At 39.6% G+C, this 24,965-nt stretch overlaps 1 protein-coding gene across 1 annotated transcript; it reads right to left on the bottom strand.

Annotated features, from left to right (window-relative positions):
* Positions 1-1,076: 1,076 nt before the first annotated feature.
* SP3 (Sp3 transcription factor) lies at positions 1,077-24,458 on the bottom strand (the record flags this gene model as incomplete). The annotated part of the gene is made up of 4 exons (XM_010153910.1): positions 1,077-2,843; positions 4,579-4,775; positions 10,515-10,707; positions 23,096-24,458. Coding segments are annotated over 4 exons (2,070 nt in total), but the record flags the coding sequence as incomplete, so codon positions are not given.
* Between the last annotated feature and the right edge of the window lie 507 nt (positions 24,459-24,965).

Genomic DNA, 24,965 nt, shown 5'->3' on the forward strand with positions numbered 1-24,965 from the left:
TCTCATCTTCAGCAATGAGGCATCAAAACCTGGTCATCCACAGAGACGCATCACTGAAAGTGCCGTTCCATGAAACTTCCGAAAAGCAGTTTCATTAAGAAAGTAGCCCTCTTCCCCCCCTCCCAAAATAATGCACTAGTACAGCTACAAACGGCTAGAGAGATGAGAAACAGAACCCAAGTACTAGAAATGGAAGTACTAACGTGCCCTGTGAACAGACACAGCGTTTGGAAACCACTCACCTGTCAGGAAGAAGTGGATTCAGAGTATGTTAAAATATTAACAACATCCATGGAACGCTGCACATCTAAGCAGAACTGTCTTCTCTCCCAAACTGCTGCTCTTGTGACCTCCCACCCAATTTCACTCTATTTTACTAAACAGAAGATTAACCTGATAACGAATTAACTCCATTTTCTCTCTATCTGTCCATTCCTGTTGCTTTGACTCTTAAAAGATTTTAATTTCATTTTTTTTTCCATTAAAGCAAATGCAGAAAATCTTCCCTTTGTGACTTTTTTCCAGTTCTCTCTTTCACAGGCTGAAATCTACCTGGCTTATCCTAAATTACCCTGGTCCATCCTGTGGCCATTCAATACTCCAAGACATTAGACTTCACAAATAGAAGCTTTTCACTTTCATTACAGCGTCATATACAACTGTCACACTCTTATCTCACGGTTCTCACTGGTGTTCTGTCTAAATCATCCCCTCAGGCACAGGTCCCTACCAAGACTGTCTGTACTGCGGCACGGAAGTGTCACGGGGCTTCACCGCAACTTTATTTTCGCATCCTGTAGGACAGGGCCTGTGTTTGCTTCGTGCCCTGCTCAGCCTAAGGTCAGAAAGTTACCACTACACCAACACGGTACACAGCACACGCATACCCGTGCACATACAGACGGGGGGGTTTTTGAGAGCAAGGAGGAGGTATATTACTATCTCCTTGCCTGTAAGGGAAGGAAACACCTCTTCTACTTCGCTCCATCTAGCACAAAATAATACAGTATCTCAGGCTATCAAGACGTTTATGAAATTACACCCTGTTAGTTAACAAGAAGTACAGTAAACTCAAGTCAAAAGAAAAAAAAAAAATAGTGTTTTATTAACTACCACACTGTTATAATACACTTTAAACGTACAATAAGGTAGCCTTTAAATTTGAGGTGGTTTTAAGAATAACAAATGAACAGATTTCCAAATGTTTGTAAATAGGTGAACTGCAGTAATTATTGTCATACATTTTTTTGAAAATGGTATAGCACTTACAGACTGGCTATATAACTTCATTTTGTACATTTTTCTATAATTGAAAATATAAACAGTAATTAAAAATAAAAAGAAAATTCAGCATAATAAAAAACATATATGTTTATCAGTTAAATGTACTGGATACATACAATTTTTAAGGGAAGAAGCAAAAAAGGAAAGATGGCTGATATTTAAATGCAGATTGACTAACCAAAAACTAAACAACAAACAAATAAAAACCTCATAAACCCCCTAGTTCACTATGACTATATCCATATGTTTGGGAGTACTGTCAATATGGAAGTGATTCTTCTATTGCATTTGCATATGTTGTATTTTACTGGTAATTTACATGATGGCTTTTAAGGCCCTGGCAGACGGATGCTTTTTGGAAAAAGATTTGATAAAAATCACTGCTGAGACGCAATACACCTTATTTTTGGTCCTCCAATGTTCAAAAGAAGGGATATACTTCATTATAACATTTGCCTTACCACCCAAATGCTTCAACCTATACATATTTTTTTTTTAACATTTTAAGCTTTTTAAACATTGGTTATATTGCCCACCTTGGTTATTGAAAGAATATTAACAAGACATCGTTTTGGCAAATTAAATCTTAAACATGGCTTTTCAACAGGATTTAAAAGGTGACTATCCCTAGAGTTCCATGTTAAAATGTAGTTTTCAAAATCTTACAAGAGTAATGCTTAAAATATTGTACATAGTTAACCTAATTAAAATAATTAGCTTCAAAATGACAAGTTGATGAGCTAAGTAAAGCCTACACTATGTAACATTTGCTTGGAAACTTGATTTGTCAGTTATGCATAATAAAAATTCCAGTCATCAAGAAAATTACAAAATTTCTTTTATCATAACATGATTTCTTTTCACCCATCAACTTCTTTTATCTTACAATAGATAAATACCAACATGTTCTCATTTTTTTTACACTAAACCACACAGGATTGATGCATTTGGTTAGACTACCATTTCCATCGTTAAATTCTTTTTTTTTTTTTTTAATATAACTTGGTAAAATTTCATCTCTTCTAGATTCCAAAAGTACCTACAAAACCCATGCAATTTTACCATTTTAATATACTATGGAATATCATACAAAGTAAGGCATTTCAGTGTCATGTATAACCAAGTTACTGTCAATCCAAAAATTTTTGCACATCAATAAAAAGATATCTAAGAACTTAGGAACAATATTCTTCTCACTACTGTATAAAAATAACCACAATTAATAGGTATCTTGTGTAATATTTACTCCATTGTCTCGTTTCCCGAAACTGTGACAAGCTGTAAAGGTATTTCAGTGTTGGTAAGAATATCCTGATTGCTGGTGCCAGATGTATTAACAGTTCCTATTCCTGAAACAGAACCTTGTTGAATATTTGCAAGGATAAGCGTTGTTCCTCCTGCAGTAATCAAAGTATCATCAGGTGTTGCTTCTACTGATGCCAGCACTGCACTGCTAGTGTGAATACCTTTTTTATTCTGATGTGTTTTAATGTGTTTGGCAAGGTGGTCACTCCTCATAAAGCGTTTTGAACATTCCGGACAGACAAATTTCTTCTCACCTATCACAGAAGATAAAAAAAATGTTTTCAAGAACCTTAAAAATATCACATGGACACCAAAAAGTGAGATAGCTTCATGCCTTTGGGAGTCAGAATTCTAACAGCGTTTACACTGAAGAAAAAAGCAGTCCAACATGACAAACCTGCGTTAAATTTCTAGGCACCCATACAAACCATTTAAAAAAAACCTGATTTATCTTTCTGTGCTGCCCTGAGTTTGGGGAGGTCTTTCAGGCAAGCTGAAGAATATTGCCATCGTTTCACTGCAATTATTACCAATAAGTAACTTCTAAGAGGAGAACAAAACCTGCCAAATGATGGAGAGGGAAGACCATAGGAGCTGCTGCAGAATCACACTTGAGACTGACAGACAAGAACGTAGGGTAGTTTGGGTTTGAAGGGATTCTGGATGTCTCCAGTCGGATCCCTCTCTAAGCAGGGTCAGCTATGAGGTCAGACCTGGTTGCTCAGGAATTTATCCAGTTTGGTCTTGAAAACCTTCAAGGATGGAGAGTGCATCTGGGCATCCTGTTCCAGTGCCTGACTGTCCTCACAATGAGAAAGTTTTTATTTCTATCTGGTCTGAACCTCCCTTCTTTCAACATATGTCTGTTGTCTCTCATCATCCCACCAATGCACCACCACCTGGAAAGTCCCTCTTTATCTTCTTAATGGTGGCCTTTCAGGTACTAGAAGGTTGCTACTAAGCTCCCCCCCAACCCCTACTCTTCTCTTTGTGCAGCCAAGTAAGCCCAGTTCCTACAGCCTCTCCTCATAAAGAAAACGCTCCAGCTTCCTGATCATCTTGGTCACCCTTTAGTGAACTCAATCCTGTTGATCAGTGTCTGAGCTGGATCACTCAACTGGCCTCTTTTTTCTGTTTTTTTAAACCCATCTGGCCGTCCATCCAGACAGACCGTAACATCCCAGCTCAGGTTCAAGCCCCCAGCATGTCTAACAAAAGCACACCGTTGGGTACCAAACATGAAACGTTTTTCAAAGACATTGCAAAGACAGTTTTCTAAGCAATGTAAATGCTGGTAAGCACATCAATTATTTATCTATTGCGACCGGGTTTTTCAAATAGGCTAACTTCAAAAGGTAAACTTCCTGTAGTTTGAACATTCTAGAATGTAATTACGGGTTCCCATTCGTAGGAAAATAGGTAATACAGACCACAGATGTGAAACAAGCTGCTCCCTGAAAAGGTGGAAGATCTAGGCTAATTTCTTTATATTAGACTAAAGGAGAAACGGGAACCTGGATTCCCTAACAGATGGTCTAACCATGAAGCTAGAAGATGCAGAATAATGCACCATCATGTGCTCTTCCTTGATTTTGTGAACGACATCTAATCTCTTGGACATCTAGCCTTCTATTTTTCTTTTTTAAAATGAGAGAAAATATTAAAGTTTTCAGCTGAAACAACAGTTCTAGCTGTTTCAAATAAATGAAATGCATTGATGAACCTGGATCAAAGCACTCCGATTAAGCTCTATTAAATATTAGCTTAAATGTCAGTTCTGAATCAAAAAGGTAGCTGTTTTTCCTCCTGAAACCTACTGAAGAAATCAAAGTGTATACACAGCTCTAAGTATTAGCTGATTTGAGAAAAGTCACACTACATTAAAATCAATCCAACACAAAGGTCTGTGCTCCTCTTAAAAGTTATTTATCCAGGCCCTCCCCCTGATACTCCTTTAGTTAAATACACCAGAATCGAAGACTGAAAAACCTGTGTGCGTTCTTCGGTGTCGCTGAAGCTCATCACTGCGCGTGAACCTTTTGCCACAGAACATCCAAGTACAAACAAATGGACGCTCTCCAGAATGCCAGCGGAGGTGAGCTCTCAAATGTGAAGTTTTCCCATACACTTTGCCACACCCTGGTATGTGACAGATGTGTTGCTTCTTTTTTCCCAAGTTGGAGCCTCTGTTAAAAAAAAAAAAAAAAAAAATCAGAGAAGATACTCATTGTAATATATTACCCCTAAATACTGGTCACACACGTAAGTGGGGTTGCACATGCCCATAGATCTGCAAACAAAGCCGAGAAGCTTCCCATTTTTGTTTCAAATACAATCAGAGCCCAGTACACTCCACAAGAAGCTGGAACTAAATTCTGTAACACTATCCCAATTCTACAACAAACTATAAATTCAACAGCAGGCGAAATTTAAGTGATAGAAGAGTCCTCTTCAGCAAGCATACATCTACATGAGGATGGAAATAGTCATTACAGCAGTCTGTACTGCTCTGGTGCTGACGGGATCGTACTTTAAATTTCTCCCAGTTTCAGTTTTTACCATAGCGAAGACAATTTTGGCAAAGAACAAAACAATTGACTACAATTGCCAAAATGGAAACTGGAGATTTTGGCAACTGGGAAGAGAACAGATGGAGCTTTTGGCATCTTGGGGAAACCTGAGAAGCAGTTGGGGTTGGAGGAGCAGCATACCAACCTGGGTATTTCCACTAAAAGGAGAGGCAGTGAAACAGCTGATCTTGCTAACACTTACATTAATTCTTTAGTATTTCAGGAGAAATAAATAAATAAAATCACAGATCGTATAATCCAGGCTACTGAGCCTGATGCCTATTTTAAGACGCTGCCTTGCTGAAATGGTAGGTGATTGATTCAGGGGAAGCACCTAACACAAAACCCTAAACTTTTTTTTTTTTTTTTTATAAAATCACTAGAGAGAGATAAGCGCCTCGAAGACCCAGAGAAAGAGATCAGTCTGGCCAGTGCAGGGCACCATGATTGATTTTAGCCAATTTAAGTGTTTGCTGCTGCTGAAAGGGGCACTCCAGGGAATAGATCTGGCTGACAAGGCAGCAATATGAATGGTAAATGCTGGTACAAGGGAGGAGATTGGAAAATGCAGCCAAGCATCAGGCCACCTTATTCATCAGCAATGTTAACTTAGAACAGCTTATGTGGATTCGGAAATCACAGTCTTGGGCACTCCATCCTCCATGACTGATTATACAGTTTTCACTTGCCTCCCCAGAGCAATTCTTCTCCTTAAATTGGTGCTCAACTTCTGCTTAACAGTCCAGTGGCTGAAGGATTTGCCGAGCAACTACTAGACCTAGATTCTCATCCCTGCATTCAGAACAATTCTGTTTTACATCCAATGAGGGTTCAGGGTAAAATGCATATATACCTTCAGGAGCTGGCACTTGGAGCAAGCATTTCTAACAGGCACAGAAATTAACTCACTCTAAAAACTCAGAGCATCTAAAGGGCATTCCAACCCAAGCCATATGCACCTGAAACATTCCAAATACTCCAGAAAAGGAGATAAAAACCAATCAAGTCCTAGATAATGTTTCTAAGAAGTCTCAATATAGAGTGATCTTCATAGTGCTTCATTAGTCATTTTGTCTTTTAAGACAGAACAAACACCTTTACATACTAATTATTTGTGACGACAATGTAGGTTTTGACTTCAGAATAAATTCAATGGTAGTAGAAGTCCAGAAGGCTTGTAGCAGTAGACTCATATGAGCCCATGGATACAGTAACAGGAGAGATTCTGCTTACTCATCTAATATATTTCTGCATTTGAGAATGTGTTTCTGTATGCAGAAACATATTTATATATGTATATCTGTATGCCCCCTCCACAATAATCAGTATAAATATTTTGTAGCTTTGTACAATACAGTACATAAATGTGACACACATGACATCAAAATTCCCTTAGAATAATTTTGAGCTTCCTAAGTCAATCATTTGCAGTTGCTTAATTGCACTTTCAGTCTAGACCCAAGGAAACCACGGTACCAGTCATGGTCAGCTTACTGGGCGTAGGTGGTGTAGCATACGTAGTTCTAAGCACCTAACTAGTGACGGAATTCCTTAGTGGACTCTGAAGTTCAAAGTGAGGGTAAGTTATGGATTCACAGAATGAAATCTGCGGGACTACTGTGAATGAGTAACTAAGTGTATTTATTCTGTGCAGCTTCATATAGGCATCTGCATGTTTGCTTCATGTGTTCTGTAAAGTGACTGGCTATGAGCCAAATTCTGTCTGGATGCTTTGCAGCTGTGACAGTCCTGGCACTAATTCCTAACACGTGATGCTAGGAGGCCTTTCTTGCTGCACCGGCCAATAACCACCATCACTGAGTAAAAGGATATGACTTAGGTCTCGTCCTCAGCTGGAGTCTTCAAATCAATTAGTATTTAAGTATTTTCATATACATTTTAGCTTTATATGGACTGGAAGCCACGTTATTCTCAGTAACCATACAGAATGCAATGGCTTCAGCAGGAAACTGAGAAACTGGACTTCCAGTCCAGCAGTACTTCCAGGAGGAACATCAAGTATTTCAAGGGTAAAGCATACACTTGTTAGTGATTTTAGGAATACGTATTTTAGAGTTATGTACCTGAAGTGGTACCAGAAGCACTGTTCCCCTATAGATCCAGACAGCAGCAGTTACATCTCAGTGTAATTCCAGATGTAACCGAGAGGAGTGTAAACTTTCCACTTCGCTTCAGACACCCTTATCCAGAAGCCTAATGCAGTCTGTTTGGGATCAGCCATCCTTTGAGGTCCATGTCTGTCCCTCCACCTGCTTATCCCCCATTTACTATATAAGCTTGAGGCTATGAAATTTTAATTTACATATCTAATACATCACCCTCTTCCTTTCCTACCCCTCCCCGCCCCTGCCAAGCAAGGTAAAGCTAACAGCAGCTTCCTACCTCACAGCACTGGTACAAACAGAAATCCTTTGAAGACTGCAATGTAGCCTAATTCTGTATCAAGAGTCAAAAAAAACTCAACAAAAGCCAAAACCAAGAAACAGAAAGAACGCCCTCAACTCCTCTTTGCATCCAGAAAACAGATAAGACAAGAAATGCCAAAACTAAGGCTACACAAAAGATGAAATTATGATGGTCTGCATATGTAAAGCCATGTACTACCTTTTCCTACTGTGTTCCATGTACAGGAGGGATAGTATTCCTTGAATCATACGCTATTCAGCTTTGTCATACTGATTTAATGCATTTTTCTTGCCTTACTAGTTACATATTAGTTAAGTACTATCTTAAATACAGAACTGTTCATTTCCCCAGGTGTTTTTTTCTCATCATGGATACTTAGAACACTCAGTGTCTAAGCAATTCACAAACATTAATGTATTTATCATCTTGCAACATTCCTGTGTAGTGAACTTGAGCTAGTACAATCACCCATACGCAAGGCAGAAAGAGATCAAGGCCAAAAATCAAACACTCACCAGCTTGAGGTGTCAAGTTCAATACAGCAGAAGCGTATTTTCTTAGAGGACTTCTTTACAGAAATGAACTTGGTACTTCTGCAGTGGAAAAGGTGGGGTGGATAGACAAACACCTCCAAATGTTCAGAACCCTGTTGCTGCACTCCCGTATCTCATTCACTAAATACTTCCAATTTCTGCAGTAAGTGAAGCAGGTGCCAATCGTTACCCAGCCCTGATTCACTCCCAGTGCACCATCCATCCCATCCACTGAACGGCACTGGGGTCGTCCAAAAAAAATAGTATGTGGTCATATAATTAGAAACCAAATGATAATGACTATTATCATTTAATAATGAAATCAAATGATCCAAACCAGGATATCTTACCTTTGGCATTTGCCAAGTTTTCAATTTTGCAACCTTAGCATCATTTTAAGAGTTGTGAATGTTATCTGAAGAAATTCATAGAAGTAAGTGCCCTATGATCTGAGGAGTCATCAGCGGAGTTGAAAGACAAACCAAAACTCAGAATTTACAGCACTAGAGATGCGGAATTGTAGCAGCTATGGAACGTGACCGGTGTGTATCAGAGGGAGAAAAGCAATGTTCCTTCAAGTGGGCTTACTCCTTTTTGCTAGACTCTGAGGGAATTCTACATTCTGATGGGAAAGTTGCTTTAGCAGTTCTAGGCACTTTCACTCTTTTCCTGTTTCCCCACCATTGTCTCCTTCATTACCCTGTTTCTATTCCAGTCCTAATTCTTCTCGCATCCTGACTTCCTGTCCTACTTTTCCTATTTACTTTGTGCATTTAATGTGTCCAGTCCTTCCTCTACAGTGGATTTCATATTCTCACCTACCTAAACTCTGTCCTACCTCCTACCTCAACTCCTTCCCAATTCCTGTATCTGAGTTTCAGTCAGACTACACCTTTCTCCAGACTTCATCAAAACCATCTCTCAAAAAGATTCTCTCTTGGAGTTCAACTTCAAAATTTGGTGTTACAGCAACTCTAGTTAGGAGAAGAGGATTTTAAAGATGTCTCTAAATTAAAACCACTGTATTTTGGAATAGAGCACAAGGAAGATGGAACGTGTGTGATAGGTGTTTCCTAAGGGTAAGGGCAGTGCAAATTACATTTTCAGAGTTTCGGACTGAAGCAATTCTCAACCCAGGGTATACGTTGGGCAGATCTTCATGGCAGAGCCAAGGTTCACCAAGAACTTAGAGATGTCTGTGCCAGTTTTCAGTGAACTACACAGAGGAATTTAACAAGAGGAAGCTGACGTTCAAAGATGCTACATAACCTGAACTGTAGATATTATCGCTAGTTTGATTTGTGATGTAAATGTATGAAAGTGGTTTTGTCTTAAACACTTAATATTTATTTGGCATGGCTGCCTAAGACATCACCTCTCCATGCTTGCAAAGAAGGTATCTAGAATACACAGCAAAAACCCACAAGAGAGTTGACAATAGACATATTCATTCAGTACTATTAGAACTCTTGGAGCCGTAGGACACTGACAGGTTCTTGAAAGAGAAAGCAGTAGTTTAACACTATAATTCTCACATCAATAAGACCTTCATTTTACAGAAAAAACTATTATAAAAACGGATTAATTTTAGTGTATTGGAAAGAAGCCGCTGCACAATTATATCACAAACACACACACCTAAATATTTTCACTCGTAAAAGGCAGCCTATTATCCCCACGTCCTCTCTTGTATCTATAATTATGATGTTTAAAAGGAAGTGTTTGGGAACAGAATAAAATCTTTATAATGACAAAAAGCTGAAGAATACTTGCATCATATGTAGAATAATAAAATATGGCTTCCTGAAGTATGATATGAATTGAAACTTAGTACCTCTTTGTTAGTCATATCTCCACCAACTTTGACTGAAAACAATCATAAATTCAAAATCTGGTATTTATAGTTATTATACAAACCTTGTTTTTCTTAGGAAACTAGTGAATAAGAAAACCAGGATAAATGTATTTCTTATAACACTCTAAAGCAATCAAACTGTGGAAAAAAATTGCTCAATCAGTGAGGAAATGCAGGAACACAGGATTTAATCAAGCCCTTGACATATGATAGGAAGCCACAGATGTGCATATTCCAAAATATTTCATTTTCATATTATTTAGGGCAGTGTTCTATCCCCCCTCCCTTGTACTAGTGGTATCTAACTCCAGATTTTTCCAATTAATCTCAGTGGAGTAACTCAGAGAGGATAGAATAATCTGCACATCCATTTGCAGACCCAGAAATAAAGGTGGCAGTCCGTTATTGCTTAAGTTCTTTCGCGTAAGTTTTCTCTAGTTTTCTCTCGCTGCAGACAGCTGCCGTGAGCTAAGGCTGCTTTTTTCCTCACTCATTCATTTCCATCATTACATGCATCACATGACATGGAACATTACATACCTTCCACCACCTTCTTTGCAGTTGGGACATGTGCAAGCTACTCGTCGCAGCCTTTTTCCCTCTTGATGTGGTTGGTCCCCTTCCTCATCTACCACCTGTACTCTCAAATGCGTTAGATCATTGGTATTCAGTGTAGAATCACCACTGAGCTGCCACTCTTCTGGATCAGGCTCCTCTTCTTTAATCCTAATATCTGAGGAAAAGAACAAACACGGATCCATAAGTAGCCCATTAAATCGAGAGAAGGAAACCATAATGATCAAATCTTTCTACTGTTGAGAGCACTATGTCAGTCAAAAGTCAACATCCTTTAGTGCATACCGACATTGCTTCTGCGCCCTTCTAACCTGTAACGTGTTTTAAAAGTTTATCTTACTATACGTTTCAAAGTTGAAGAGAAGCTATACCAAAGTATTAAAGCTGAAAGTTGAACTGTTCTTGGTAGGGAATACTGTCACCAGGAGGATTTTGCTTGCTTGAAACTTGGGAAAAACTGAGGAACAAGAGGTTGCACAGAGGTTGAAAGAAACGTGGACACACATTTCAAATGATCCCAAGTAGCCATTTATGTCTTCAAGGCCAGGCTGGACGAGGCTTTGAGCAACTTGGTCTAGTGGAAGGTGTCCCTGCCCAGGGCAGGGGAGTTGGAACTAGATGGTCTTTAAGGTCCCTTCCAACCCAAACCATTCTGTGATTCTATGATTATGTGTCCTCAGGATTTCTCATTTAGCGGGACACATAGCATAAACAACTTTTCTTAATGGTTTTCAGAAGTTTTCACTACGCACACTGATATACAAAGGAACAGGAGAAAACAATTAAATAAAAGGTTTTGACCTAAGAAAGACCAAGATATCTAAGGAAAACAAAACCAAAGATTCACGCCTTTGTTCCATTTTCCACTTCTCACTTCAAATTTATGCCTCTTCCACTACACATAGAAAAGAAAATATTTAGGGAAGAACTTTTTTCAGCATTACAGAGAGGAAAGCAACACACGAACCACTTTTAAGGTTCTGATGAGCTAGTAATCAAAACAGGTCTTTGCAGTTCCATGGATGCAGAAAAGCTTCTCAAGTTATCCTCACAGGATGGACATTTGCAAGTATGTGTACCCTCTACCTACCGAGCATTCATTCAGTCTAATCCAAGAACTAATGACAGCGGTACAATGACAATAGTACACTGTGAAACAACAACTATTTTAACAAGTTTAAATTTTAACAGGAACATTTTTCCCCTCAGACACTATGCTGGATTCCCAATGAGCTGAAAGCAAGTCTGGATTTCAAAAAAAGACAGTTTCTATACATCACTTTAGAAAGCTGAAGCCCAACCCCTTCTTTGGTTCAGCATTTTACTTTGTATCTTCTTCAATGAAAATGATCAGCCACTAGCACAGACTATTAAGCAAACCATCAATTTTTTATTTTAAATTTTTTTCTTTTGTTCAAGCTTCCCACTGAAAGCTGTGTGTCTTTCTAGATGTATTTAGGAGACAGCTTTCTCTTGCTGAACAAACTCGGTTATCATGTAGATTTTTTCCTTAACTCAAACCCCACTCATACACTGAAACCTTGAGTGCTGTGGCCACGCTAAATTCCAAGTGTCAGTGCTTCAGCCATCATCTGTATAATGAAGACAAGGCTGCTCAGACTGCATGATAAAACTAAGAAAAACTGTGCTGGGTCAGCTCATTAAGAGCATCCTGTTCCAGTAGGGATCAGGAAAGAAATTAATGACAAAACATGGCAAGAGTCATAGTTACCTGGTCTACCTTCTGAATCACCCCCAGCATTCATCTAGAGACAAAGGATGTAGCTACACACAAGAATATGCTCAGTGCTAACAAAGTCTCAGTCCAGTCTTTCCCAACACCACAGTTGGCCTTCCTTTTACTTTCATGTGCTGTAAACTACATCACTGATGTAACTAGAGGTGAAATAATTCTCTAAGAAACCACTGCATTGGGAAGAGCATTCCAGGTCAGGAACAGGGGAGTCTAGCATATTTATCTCGTTTGGCTGCAGAAGTCAATGCTAGAAATTAAGTTTGCATGAACAGGACAGGCTCTGAGCGATGGGAATCCAGGAGCTAGCACACTCGCTGACTCTTTACGCATGTGGTAACATCAGTGGAACTACTGTGCTAAGCTTGGCCAAAGGCAGCTGCACGCTGAACTCCACTGCTACCCTGAGAAGTTCACAATTTCAGACAACACCACACCAAGCATCTTTCAGGTGAAGACTCAGAAAACCTCTGTGGTGATTTCTAGTGATTGCATTAGCCACCAAACTACCTTTCCTATGAAATTAAGTCATTTTCTTCGAGTCACCTATGAAAAAATTTTATTATACCTAATCATCTGTATATATGTTATATATAAAATTCGTCTTGCGTAAAGATTAAAACACTACAAAACATACAAAGAGTTTATATAACTGATCTTTTAAATTGGATACCAGTAACTATACTAACACGCTCACTCACAGCAGCTTTTTGGAAAAAGGCAAAAGCCTGATTTACTCTTATGCAACTGGGCACAGTGACAGGACAAGGGGTAATGGGTTAAATTGAAAGTGGGGAGGTTTAGAAGAGATATCAGGAAGAAGTTCTTCACGGAGTGGGCAGGTGAAGCACTGGAAGAGGTTGCCCAGAGAAGCTGTGGATGCCCCATCCCTGAAGGTGTTCAAGGCCAGGCTGGATGAGGCTTTGAGCAACCTGGTCTAGTGGAAGGTGTCCCTGCCCATGGCAGGGGGTTGGAACGAGATGGTCTTTAAGGTCCCTTCCAACCCAAACCAGTCTATGGTTCTATGATTCTAAATATGGCAAAGTGGCAAGGCTGCCAGCACATGCCCATTCAAGCCTCCAAGCAGTTCTTTAGGACTGGATACATTATATACCATACTCAAAATTCATTTACCAATCAAATATTCCACAAAACATACATCGCATAAATTCTAGCTTTGTTTAAAATAAGAAGCAAAAGTTAATAAAACAATGTATTTAAAATAATTTCATTATGATCTTACTAATATTAGTAAGCATATAGTGAGTTTGTAAAGTCAGTAGCTGAATCCAGTAGCACTGCATACACGTACTTTGAAAGAGATATATACATGTCCCAGCAAAGATGAATGGATCAGATAGGGGTATGGATCTGTGCTCTCAAGACCCAACACCACGACTGAAATCAAACATTCCATATAACATACAATTTCTCCTGTTACACTGACACCCCAAAGTCACACTCTAATACACCTAACAATGAAAACATGTCCAGAATGCCTATAACTGCAGACCAGCATCCAGGACTTTCTACCTTCAACCCATACAACATTTGTTTCACTTTGCAAACCTTTATCATGAGTTCCTTCCATCTTTTTCATCGGTATTTCTCTTATTCCCAGTCCCTCCCAATCACCACCATTATTACAGCAACACAAAGGTGGATAATATTTTTATAACGGGGGAGGCATACATAAGAAAATTATTTAGACAAAAGAAGAGAGACAGACAACACAGTCCTAAGAGCTGAAGATACTGGAGAAAATAACAGTTTGCATAGACATATAATAGTTTTTAGTATTATTAAAAAAAAAAAAAAAAGTAAAACTGAAGATGAACTCAAGTAGTACTGTGTAAATCTGTCCTGTTCTTGGTTATCTTGGTAAGGCAGAAAGTGTAGCTATGGCTTTAGGTATTCTTCTGAAGGACCATCTTCTGCTCCAGGCACACAGAAAAGTATAATGTAAACTGGCAATTTACAGACAGGCTTTTTTAATACTTAATTATGTAGAATATACTTTAAATAAAACAAAATTAAAAGAAATATCAAAAGATAAAGTGTTTATCTAGTCTCTCTAGGATGTAGTATAGCGGAGAGTGGATCGTATCAAATCCCATAGTGAATCCGATTGCCTGAATGAGGTCCTTCGAGCCAATGAGCTGCTGCCCTCCAAGTAGGTTTCATATCATAGCAAGAGATGAGGGAAAATTGCATCACTATTTTTGGGAGGAGGGAGTGCTACTGTAATTCAGACAACAGTAAGAAAATGGAGTAGAAAGGGCAAACCATGGAGAAGAGATAAGAGCCTCCTCCAATGCAATGGAACTGGAGATTATGCAAATTCATATAGATAGCAACAACTCTGCACATCTCCCTTATTGCTCCTCTGGACGTGACCCGTTCTAATTCAGTCTCAAGTGACAGAATACTAGGTTTCATATATCTCTGCAAGAAACTGGGCCTAAAAAAATTTGCATGACCCCTAAAGTCATGACAAGCTCATGCAAACACCAGTAAATTTGAGGCCACTGTTGTTTTCCAGCAACTAAACACAGGCTAAGTGAAGGTTACATTTTTTTCACTGCTAGTTTATTTCCATGCTTTCCCATTTCTGTATTCTCTTACTTCTTAGCAAGTTCAAGACCTAGTACTAGGGAAGTACGAAGAGGAAATTCAGACAAAGATACTGTCTCAAACTGCCTACAGATTCTGAAAACCATATATTCTGTTCAAGTTCTTCTTGGTATCTGATGAGCTAAATTTGCTTTAGGTTTCGCTTTCCTCTAAAGGATAGAAATGGGGATCTTGATGTACAATTTGGTTCCAAAGGTAGTATTTCAGAGTCACAGAAAGCCCAGAGCTGGCTACAATATGGAGCAAGTTTAAGTGTATTTGGCAAATAAAAACGGTAACTAATAGATTTGTTTGAAGTGCTTCAGAGAAGAGTAACTAAACTGACAGGATGAAACTATGCAGATGTAAATGCAGCTTAAACTGTTCTTGAGTACATTTCAACTATAGGGTGGAGAGAATTACTGCTACCCACTGATATAGACAAGACATTTACCTTCTTCACCGTGTCTGAGATAAATGCATCAGTTAAGCTTCATGTTCTACCTTGGTCTGTTTCAACTAGGACTTTAAGAAAAATGTCGTTTTCTTTACTTATGAGAAAAGCTGTTAGTTTAGAAACAGGGATAAACTGAGAGGGAGGAGGATGCAGTGCAAAACCACTTCATTTGAGGGCTATGCCACCAGTTTAATTTTTTTATATATCTGCCTCTGCAGAGTGTCATATAAAGGTGCTCCCAGCATCCCCTGTAACTGTCTCCAAACTGCCAGCTTCTAGCTTAGCTGCTTTGCCTAGATTCTGAAAGCCACCCTGCCATTTTAGTCAGCTAAGCTTTACAAGTTCCTGGTCCAAAAAGCAGAAATACAGCCTTTCAACCAAAAACAGATTTGCAGCAGCACGGCACATACCTTCACAGCAATTTCCTCGCAGCATCACAGAGTGACTGCCTGCAGTTTCCACATCTTGCGATCAGTCATGCCTATTCATTTATTCTTCCAAATAGATGCTTTCCTTCCCATCCCTCCCAATAAAACAGATGTGAATTCCCATCTCCCTTCCATCTTGTCTAGTTAATGTGGTTGTCAGTTTTCTCCACAGTGAGCATCCTACATTCCCTCAGTATCTTGACTCATCTTGCCTTCATCCCCGGATGTGAGGAAACATTAATAAAGAAGTTCACATTTCTTCAACACTGTTCCTGTTCATTCCCATCTAACTAAACTTCCTAAACTGGACTATCTAAATTAAACTCTCCCTACTAGTTGGCCTGCTATATAAGTCTTTGAGCCAGGAAACTCAACAAGGCTAATGATTTCTACTGTGATTTGCCCTCCAAAACTTAAGTGTGAATTTAGGCATTTTTATTATGTAATTAATTACAAGGTAGCAGAACACACACTACAGAATGCCACCTTGAATACCTGTGAATGTCAGTCAGCTCGGAAGACAGACTGTCATCTAGTTCAGAAGAAAGACTGTCATCTAGTTTCAATAGCTCTAAATGCTGTTTAAGTTTCTGAGGAAAACAACTGTTGCGTATAAGTCTAAGAGCAGAACCTCACAGGGGTGAATATTTAAGTAGTACCAGCAAAATGATTAAAAAGAGAGCTAAAGGTTATTTTTTTTCTTGTAAGAAATGCTGCACTGTATTTCCAAATGATCCTATGCATTATTCTAAGCCAATTTTTTAAAAATTTGTATCACGAAAGTACTTAAGCCAGTGCTACCACGACACGTATTATACACTGAAGAACAGTTACTTACCCTACACTAACTGCAGTTCTTTCAGATCTGTTGTCTAAAGATTCTCAAGATTTTGGATTCTTCTGGGCCTGCTAGAGCGTGCCCTGATTTTTAGCTTTTTTTCCCATAGTTGAAAATATAAGAGGGAATAACTAAAGAAGGGGAAGAGTTGATCATGCTCCATATAGAAGAAGCCAGGCACTGCAGAAATAGGTAAGGAAAGCAGGACACAGAGAATTCTCTGACCAGCGGACCTAAGTATTCCTACATGAGAGAGTATTAGACTGCTGCTAGGGACAAACACCAGAACTGTCAGCAGTAATTCAGGAAGGTAGACTGTTCAGAAAGTATTTCTGTAAACCTAAATAATGGTCCTATCACCAGGTAAGAATGAAAAGCTTCCCACAGACAGTAAGTCAGGAAGACGTAAAAACAGCTACTGAAATAAACACTTAATAAATCAACAGATTAGGATAATTTTCATTCAATAATTTTAAGAGAAAGCTGAAGAGCTCTTGGCAGTTTTAATGCTGCAAGCCTTGGACTATGTGAATGCTCCAGTGGGTTAGGAAAAAAAGCTACCACTGTGAGAATACTGAAAAAGGGGAAACAAAAGACTCAAAGAAGTAGGGAAGGAATTAATGCCAGTCAAAATGGGATTATGGGAATAATTAGATTCAAAAGTTTTGGGGGTCTTTTAATCAATGATGACACCATTGTTGACATAATATACTTGAGAGTTGTGCAGAGCAAGTGACTTATTAGGATACAGTAGAACATTTTGATTTAGAAAACTGAAGTACAAAACACACACAGAATACATGGATTAAAAACTGGCATGAAGTTTAAATGCAGACTGAGAACTATCATTTCCGTATGGTAATTAATGAGGACAATGGGTACTTTCCCCCCTTTTGTCCTTAAAAATTACTACCTGTTGAAAATGCACGTCGTCTTCTACAGGCAATGAAAGACAATCCACCTACAACCCAGCCTTACCTTCAAGAGAGCAATCACAACTAGGATCCTGGTGAGCATTCCTGGCATTATGAAAAGACTGACATTGTCCTTGGTGGAAACTTCAGATGCTTTTTATAAGCCAGATGCACTGACAAGCTACCTTGAGAGATCAGAACCAAAGCGTATGTGATCCTGCCAGGAGGTTCAAAAGGCAAGAAAACCACACAGAACCTGAAACAATGGACCTAAAGTGCTGAGGCTGCAAAAAGAGACAGAAGATGAGTTTCCAGCCTTCTTTTTAAGTCGAAGCAGTACTAGAAACAAAATCCCTTTCCTCTTTCGCTTCATGGATACTTGCCATACATCCCCACAGGTCTGAGAGTTTTCCTTTTGTTTCAGGAGTATCTTGTAAAAAGGGTATATGAAAAAAATTTAAAAGGGATGAGTGCCTGAAGCTGGGTAATATATTCTTTTGTGAACATCCTGAGGATATCTGAGCCTAAGACAACTCAGGCTAACCTCCTTAACCTTGAGAATCTAAGTTGCATCACCCGACACTCAGCATATGTGACAGAATATTCACTCAGAATAACATACAACAGTTTCACCTGACCACCTGGGCCGGGAGAAAATGAACTGGGCTCCGAGCTGTTTTGGAACACCGAGCAGAAAAGCACAGGAAGTACAGAAACAGAGGAAGAATGTGTTAATTCAATCTTTTCAAGAACTTGATCAAAAAGTGCAAATCTATTCCACAGCAATAGATACTGCAATATCAGACTATGCTAAAGTTACACAAACTTTCTTGCACACTGAGATAATTTACTATACATTGTTACAAGCAAGACTGTGAAACACAGACAAGCATGATCGTCTAATTCTTCCAAAATTTATTAATTTAATTTGAAAATAATGAGAAAATAAGGAATGTAATTTAAGGATGCTGAAAGCAAACTATTTACATGAGACTGGTACAGAAATAGCTCTAACTCCTGCACTAAGTCAAATATATCAATTCCCAATTTCATTTTTCATATCAAAAATAAAACAGTGGGGGAATTGCTTTTTAACTGTTTTGATCTTACAACATGCCAACTAAATGCCTCAACTGTAAACAGGATAGCCCAAAACAGATGTTGCCAGATGAAAACATTTACTCAACATCATTGCTTCAGTTTACTTCATGCATTTCATAAGACTTTTTTAAATAATCAGATTCAATTTCGTAACGACTCCATTCCCTTCTCTCAAAAGCTTGGTATAAAGAAAGCCTTAGAAGGAAAAACTGAAAGTAAAATTAATAAGGTTAAAAACTGGAACTTTAAAAGAAAGAGGAAAAAAATAGGTTGTGTAATACTGAAAACCAGCCAAAACTTTATAAAAAGTTCTAGATGCCAGAAGCAAGCAATGCTTTAAGTAACATTCAGCACTACTTCACTACTTTGGCATTACAACATGGAAACCACCATCCCTGCAAGTAAAAATACTCTATTTTTCATTTTGTTTGTTTGGGGGTTTAGACTGTTTTACCTAACAGATGTTAGGCCAAAGGTCCACCAGATACCACCAGATGAAAGGTAAGTTGTCACTATCTACTGACCTTGAAAATTGTCTGCCAATTTTTTGGCCAAATTTAGAATTGCTACATTACTTCGGCATGATAGAGACTTCAGGTTCTGGCAGGAATGGAATGAAGTCCCCACCACAAATAGCCAACCACTCCCACTCTCTATCATCTGGTATAAGTTGATCACAGGCATGACTGTAAGCTTCAATGGCAGCAGGCAGCTGAGTCCGGAAGGAGCTGTGTATTCTCCTGCCAAGGAGGAGCTGGGAAAAAAGACGCAGAAATGAAGACCTCAGTTTTGCAGAGGCACTTTGAGTCAACTCTTGAAAGGAATCCTTTTAACTTTATTCCAACTGTAGACCAACCTGGAAAACTTTGAAGGTGTTTTTTTTATTTTTAATAAATGAATCTTCCAGCAGCGAAGTCCCTTCTCAAGCCAACGCTACTTTCAGGTCACTTGCTAGTTTCTTCAGATGCTACTGGAATAGTCAAAAGAAGTTATCAAAAGAATTCACGCAGCATCTTCTAAAAAGTTACGCAACCTAGATAGACCTGGTAAAACTGCCCTTTTTTTGGGAAATAACCAATCCAAAACTGTGATTCGGTACATTAATAAATTAGCCGAGGCATTTAGCCGCGTGACTGTGCACCTAACGGCTGTTTTTGTTATGCACGATGCAGCATTTTGTCACAAACTGCCACCAAAAGGAGCAGACCACTAGAGAGCCTTCTCAGGCTTAACTTCCTCTGAAGACCAGAGAAGAAAAGCCAGAACACAGATGAGAAAGATACCTCTTGGCGACTGTTTAACAGGTAGATACTAGTTGTTGTAGGAGGTCTAATCAACATTCTAAGATAGAACAAGCTCAGCCAAGACTTTCCCGAACAAATTCAGTGCCATGGGAGTCTCTGCATATGCATGCCTGGTAAAGCAGACATTTTGGCAGGAGCATTATTACTGGACATTTTGCAAAGAAAACTGTATGTTTGCTGGACGAAGCTATCAACTCTGCACTGGGGTTGTGACAACTTTCCATTACGCAAACAAAGCGTAGGACCTAGGTGAAGACAATTTTTCCTCTCACACTCATGAGAACACGAAGGATGTCCTCTGCTGCTTACCTGGGAAGCACAGCTTGGACGAACACCTCTCACTCCATGGGCTGTAGCTACCAAAATCTGAAACCTAACACACAGCTTTCACAGCCATACCGCTAACAGCGCGAGCTGTGTTATTTGGACTTCAGGTGATCACAGTCCATCTCTGACCCAAGGCTGTGAGTATGTTCTTTTTATTTTTGCCTCGTTTTGCTAAATGAAAACCCAAACTACAGCCCGACTGTATTTGTTATGGAAGGAAGCACATTATCCAGGGTGGAGGGAGAAAATACAGGGAAGCCCTTCTTATCTTGCTTCAAAGCCTGTTGGTAGTCAGCAGAAAAAGAGGAATCAAGTAGCCTCTCAACCTTTATCTTTTAACTTTTCTTATTCTGCTGTCCCTTCCACATACCTTCCTCTTTCTGTTTAAAACTGAACTGGTTTTCCTTACTTGCAGATCAGTAAAAAAACCACCCACAACTATGATTTCACTATCTGCATCTGATTGCGTATTTTTTATTCTTCAACCTGAAGAAAGGGTGCCATACCATACCGTAAGGGGTCATAAATAAGAAGGGGAGAAACATCACTGACAAACATTATCTCAGACGACTTCAATACAGATGAAATACCAGGTGCATATGGAAAAGACACTGAAGGTCAATCAAGATAATTCAGTCTGAGTCTGTTAGTTAGAAGCGGTTTCACACTGACTGTTACTCTGAAAAGTAAGTTTCTTGCAACATAAAGGCGGGACCAATTAAATTCTCCCAAAATTCAGGGGATGGCAGTTATAATACCTTCCAGTCCATTTACTATTCCTAGACAAGTAGGAAAAAAGTCACTATAAATCTCCACCCTGTCTTTAATAGAACCAGGTGTTTATAGCTATTCACTTCAGGCAATAGTTTCTGCTGCTCATCCACTGCTTCTGCCTACTTAATCACATTTCATGTAACTCATTTACTCGTTTCCCTTCCCATGTGAAATTCCTCACAGGAAAATACTGTTACGGAATGCCTGATGGAACTTCCTTGCATTTTATTACGAACCACCACTAAAGCACTCCCAAGGACTGACAGTACACAAACCAACATACACAGCAGGCTCAATTTCTTTTCCAATGTCTCCTTTTCCGTTCTGTTTTTCTTCTCAAGTTTCTGCCATGTTACTTCACAAGCAGTAGCTCTGTGACAATAGCTACGTGATCCTACACCAAATATAAATCTCAGAAATAAAGGAAGTTCTCAACCTCCTTGCATGTCGTATTAGCCACAGGGCCCTTTTCCCAAGAGTTAGATTCTGACATCTCGGTTTACCTGTATTACCATGCACACTACACGCTTTTTGCTGACGTCTACACCCACTGCCCTCACAGGTGTCAATGTGTGATGGAGACAAACCAAGACTTTCTATGGTCACTGGAAATAGAAAATTTAAGAAGCAAGATTAGCCAGCAAAGCAAATGCTGTGAGCAGCACACTCATCTGTTTGGTGCTGTTGCCTACAAGCCAGTGAAAAGAAGGCTTATCTACGTCTGAGTAACTTCGCCTTGCTAAGTCCAGAATACAGAAGTAAATTCCAAAACAAACAAAAAAGAAATAGAAAAAACACCCCAGTTTATTATTTTGTAATTCAAATTTTAGATTCCACAGGGAAAACAAGCTTCCTGATATAGAATATATCAATAACTATGTAAGTATTATAGTCAGGCTTTTGAAACAAGCCCAGTTCAGCAGTTCCTCTAGGCATTTCTCACTTAACATTGGATTCTTCTCACATGCTTAAATAGCCATACAATACAACACATCTGTGTTTTACTTAAACGTTTATGCTTCCATATCTTAATGAACCAGAGCCTTGGATTACATGATTATAGCAAAACAACAATTCCCAAGCTACTTTGTGCAACAGTTCCCTCCCAAATTACCTCTACTGCTCACTCTGCCCCTCATTACCAGCCTGGGTACAACCCTGCAACGATGAGGTTAGACAGCTTCTGGTACAGCAAAGTGTCTCGATCCCCACGCGTTCCTTATTCTTTCCTTTAGGAAGCTATACCCTGAAATTTGGAAGGCACTCTATCAAATTTACCAAAAACAAACAGGCATGTTTATTTTTTCCTCACATTAAGAAATACCTCTTTTAAGAAAACTGACCGCCTTCCCGGCTCACAGGGATAAAACACACTGTGAAAGCTGTACGGTCTGAAACGTAACACAAGCGAGTAGTACTGGAAACTCACATATGTTCTTAAGCACATCAAAATGGACGCTATTTACATGCCCGTTTCACTTCTGCTTCTGAGAGTTCTGTACGTGGCAGTTACACCGATATTAAATCGGCAGGACACTAATCTAACAAAACAGCAGATCAATAACAGCACCTCAGGGGGTCTGAATATTTTCAGGGGAAAACCAAATTGTATCAACAGAAATATTTGGAATTTCCATGAAAACCTTATCTGTTTTGGAATGGGAAGAATGGGGCACGGCAATGACACTGCTGTCTCAGAAGAGCCGACTTCCTCCCCACAATTTAGTATGCAGACCTTCAGCGTCGCAAGACTTGGAAGCACCAATAAGCTTCGTATTGGAAGTGCTGTTAACTAACATGACACGCTGGGAGTCACAGGAGGTTGTACTACAAGAAGAGAGGTGGGACTATATTCTACCATTACAGTGGTTTCTAATGGACCTGCAGTTCCAAATAAAAACCTGTCATCACTGTGTTTAACCCACTGTACTCTGTAGGCTTCCGCAGCAAGGCAATAACATTACAATGATCACCATTCAAACCAACCACATGCAATAACAAAAACCCGTTTTCTACAAAAAGAGTAAAATAAATACCTGCAGGACTGCCAGCATTTTCTCCTTGATGCAGCTGAATACCAGCAGAATCTATAGAGTTTACTGTAACTGTCTGTAGGTTTGGCAATTGAGCAGTGCTTAGACTAACTGGAGTTGACGTCAGTGCCCCACCTGCTGCAACTTGACCAAGAGTGAGAGTCTGCACAGGGGTTAGAGTGATTTGTTGACCAGGCGCATTCTGAATTTGCAAGTTCTGCAAATTCTGAACTCCTTGCACTTGAAATGTTTGCCAGGTTATCTGCCCAGAAGGGGTCACTGTTTGTGCCTGAATTAAAAAAGTTCCAGGATTCAGCTGCAGTTGCAGATTTTGAAGAGCCTGTTGAGATATACTTTGACTTGCTTGCACACCGTGGATTGTCTGTTGCGCAATACCTTGTACAATCTGGGCTTGACTGGTTGGCTGTTGAGACTCTTGAAGCTGTATGTGTTGTACAATTGGCTGTGCTGTGGAGACCTGAATATTCTGAGCCTGCGAGTCATCAGAGACTGATGTCTGGATGTAATTTCCCTGAAGATCAGAACTGTGAACTTGACCACTAGTTGTGGTCAAGTTGTTTGCATTTTGTTCCAATATACTTGAACTGTCTATGGTAACGGGCAACTGTGATGAAGATGATGTTGGCACGAATAAGTCATTATCGGTGGCGGTTTCTGTAATTTCGGGAGAAACTTGCTCACCAGTCCTTTCAGAAGTATCTGAACTATCCATGGCCTGTCCGGTATTTATCAAGTGCCCATCTGCATTAATGCCTGCTGTCATGGCTTGAGAACCACTGCCAAGTCCCAGAGAATCGAGATCAACACTATTGATGGGCACAAAAGTAATATTTCCTGGCAGTCCAAGGGGGACGTTAGCAACTACTTGTGCTTGGCCAGGAAAAGACGAACCACCGATTGCAACTCCCTGAACCTGGACTTGACCAGACTGTGATAAGATATTCTGAATATTAGCTGAAGGTGTTCCAGAGGCAATGATGGTTTGATTAGAGCCAGGAATGATCTGAATTTGACCAGTTTCTTGATTTATACTGCTATTATCAGAAGAGGCTGCAAAGCCAAGTTGAACTTGCTGACCATCCGCTGTCTGGATCTGGGGTATTACTTGGTATTGTACGTTAGACACTGTACCATTCGACGAATCTGATCCTGGTGCAACAGAAAAGATTTGTTGATTTTGCAAACTCTGAATAGGAAGGACATACTGCCCACTTGAAGTTACTGTGGCAGCACCTGGTATCTGTACTATATTACCAGCTTCATCCTTTATAGTGGCAGGAGCTGCAGACAAGACCTCCCATCTATTTGGAGTTCCTGTTAATTGCACAGAAGCCAAATCCCCTGTCTGAATGAAAAGAAAAAAGAAAAGACAAAATTAAAACAAGAGACATACAGATATATGCTAGAACAGTCATGCAATTCAACACTAGAGACTGAGAGACCACTGGAAAACATGCATTGTGGCCCATATGAACAATAGCAACTGGATTAGAACTACAAAATACGGATATTATAAGTGAGCTAATGCCTAAGTCGGAGTAACCAACCTGTGGTTCGTGAGCTGCATGTGGCGCACAAGCAGGTCAAATGCAGCTCCTGTGCCATGGCTACATCAGGTGACCAGCAGCAGGGTTATTCTGGTGGGGGGGCTGCTGGGTAATCCAAATCCCTGGCTGTGGGAAGAAGGGAGCTGGCAGGGGCTGGTGGAGCCATCATCACCAGGTTACCCTGGGACTCAGCTATGCTCTTTACCTAGCCTGGCACCTACTAAACAGAAGTGAAGGAATCGCTGTGAAGCCAGTGTCGCCTCTGTCTCCTGGAGCTCCACTGATTTTTGACTGTGATACATATG

Source organism: Eurypyga helias, unplaced genomic scaffold (assembly GCF_000690775.1).
Source record: "Eurypyga helias isolate BGI_N326 unplaced genomic scaffold, ASM69077v1 scaffold9186, whole genome shotgun sequence".
NCBI classification, from domain to species: domain Eukaryota; kingdom Metazoa; phylum Chordata; class Aves; order Eurypygiformes; family Eurypygidae; genus Eurypyga; species Eurypyga helias.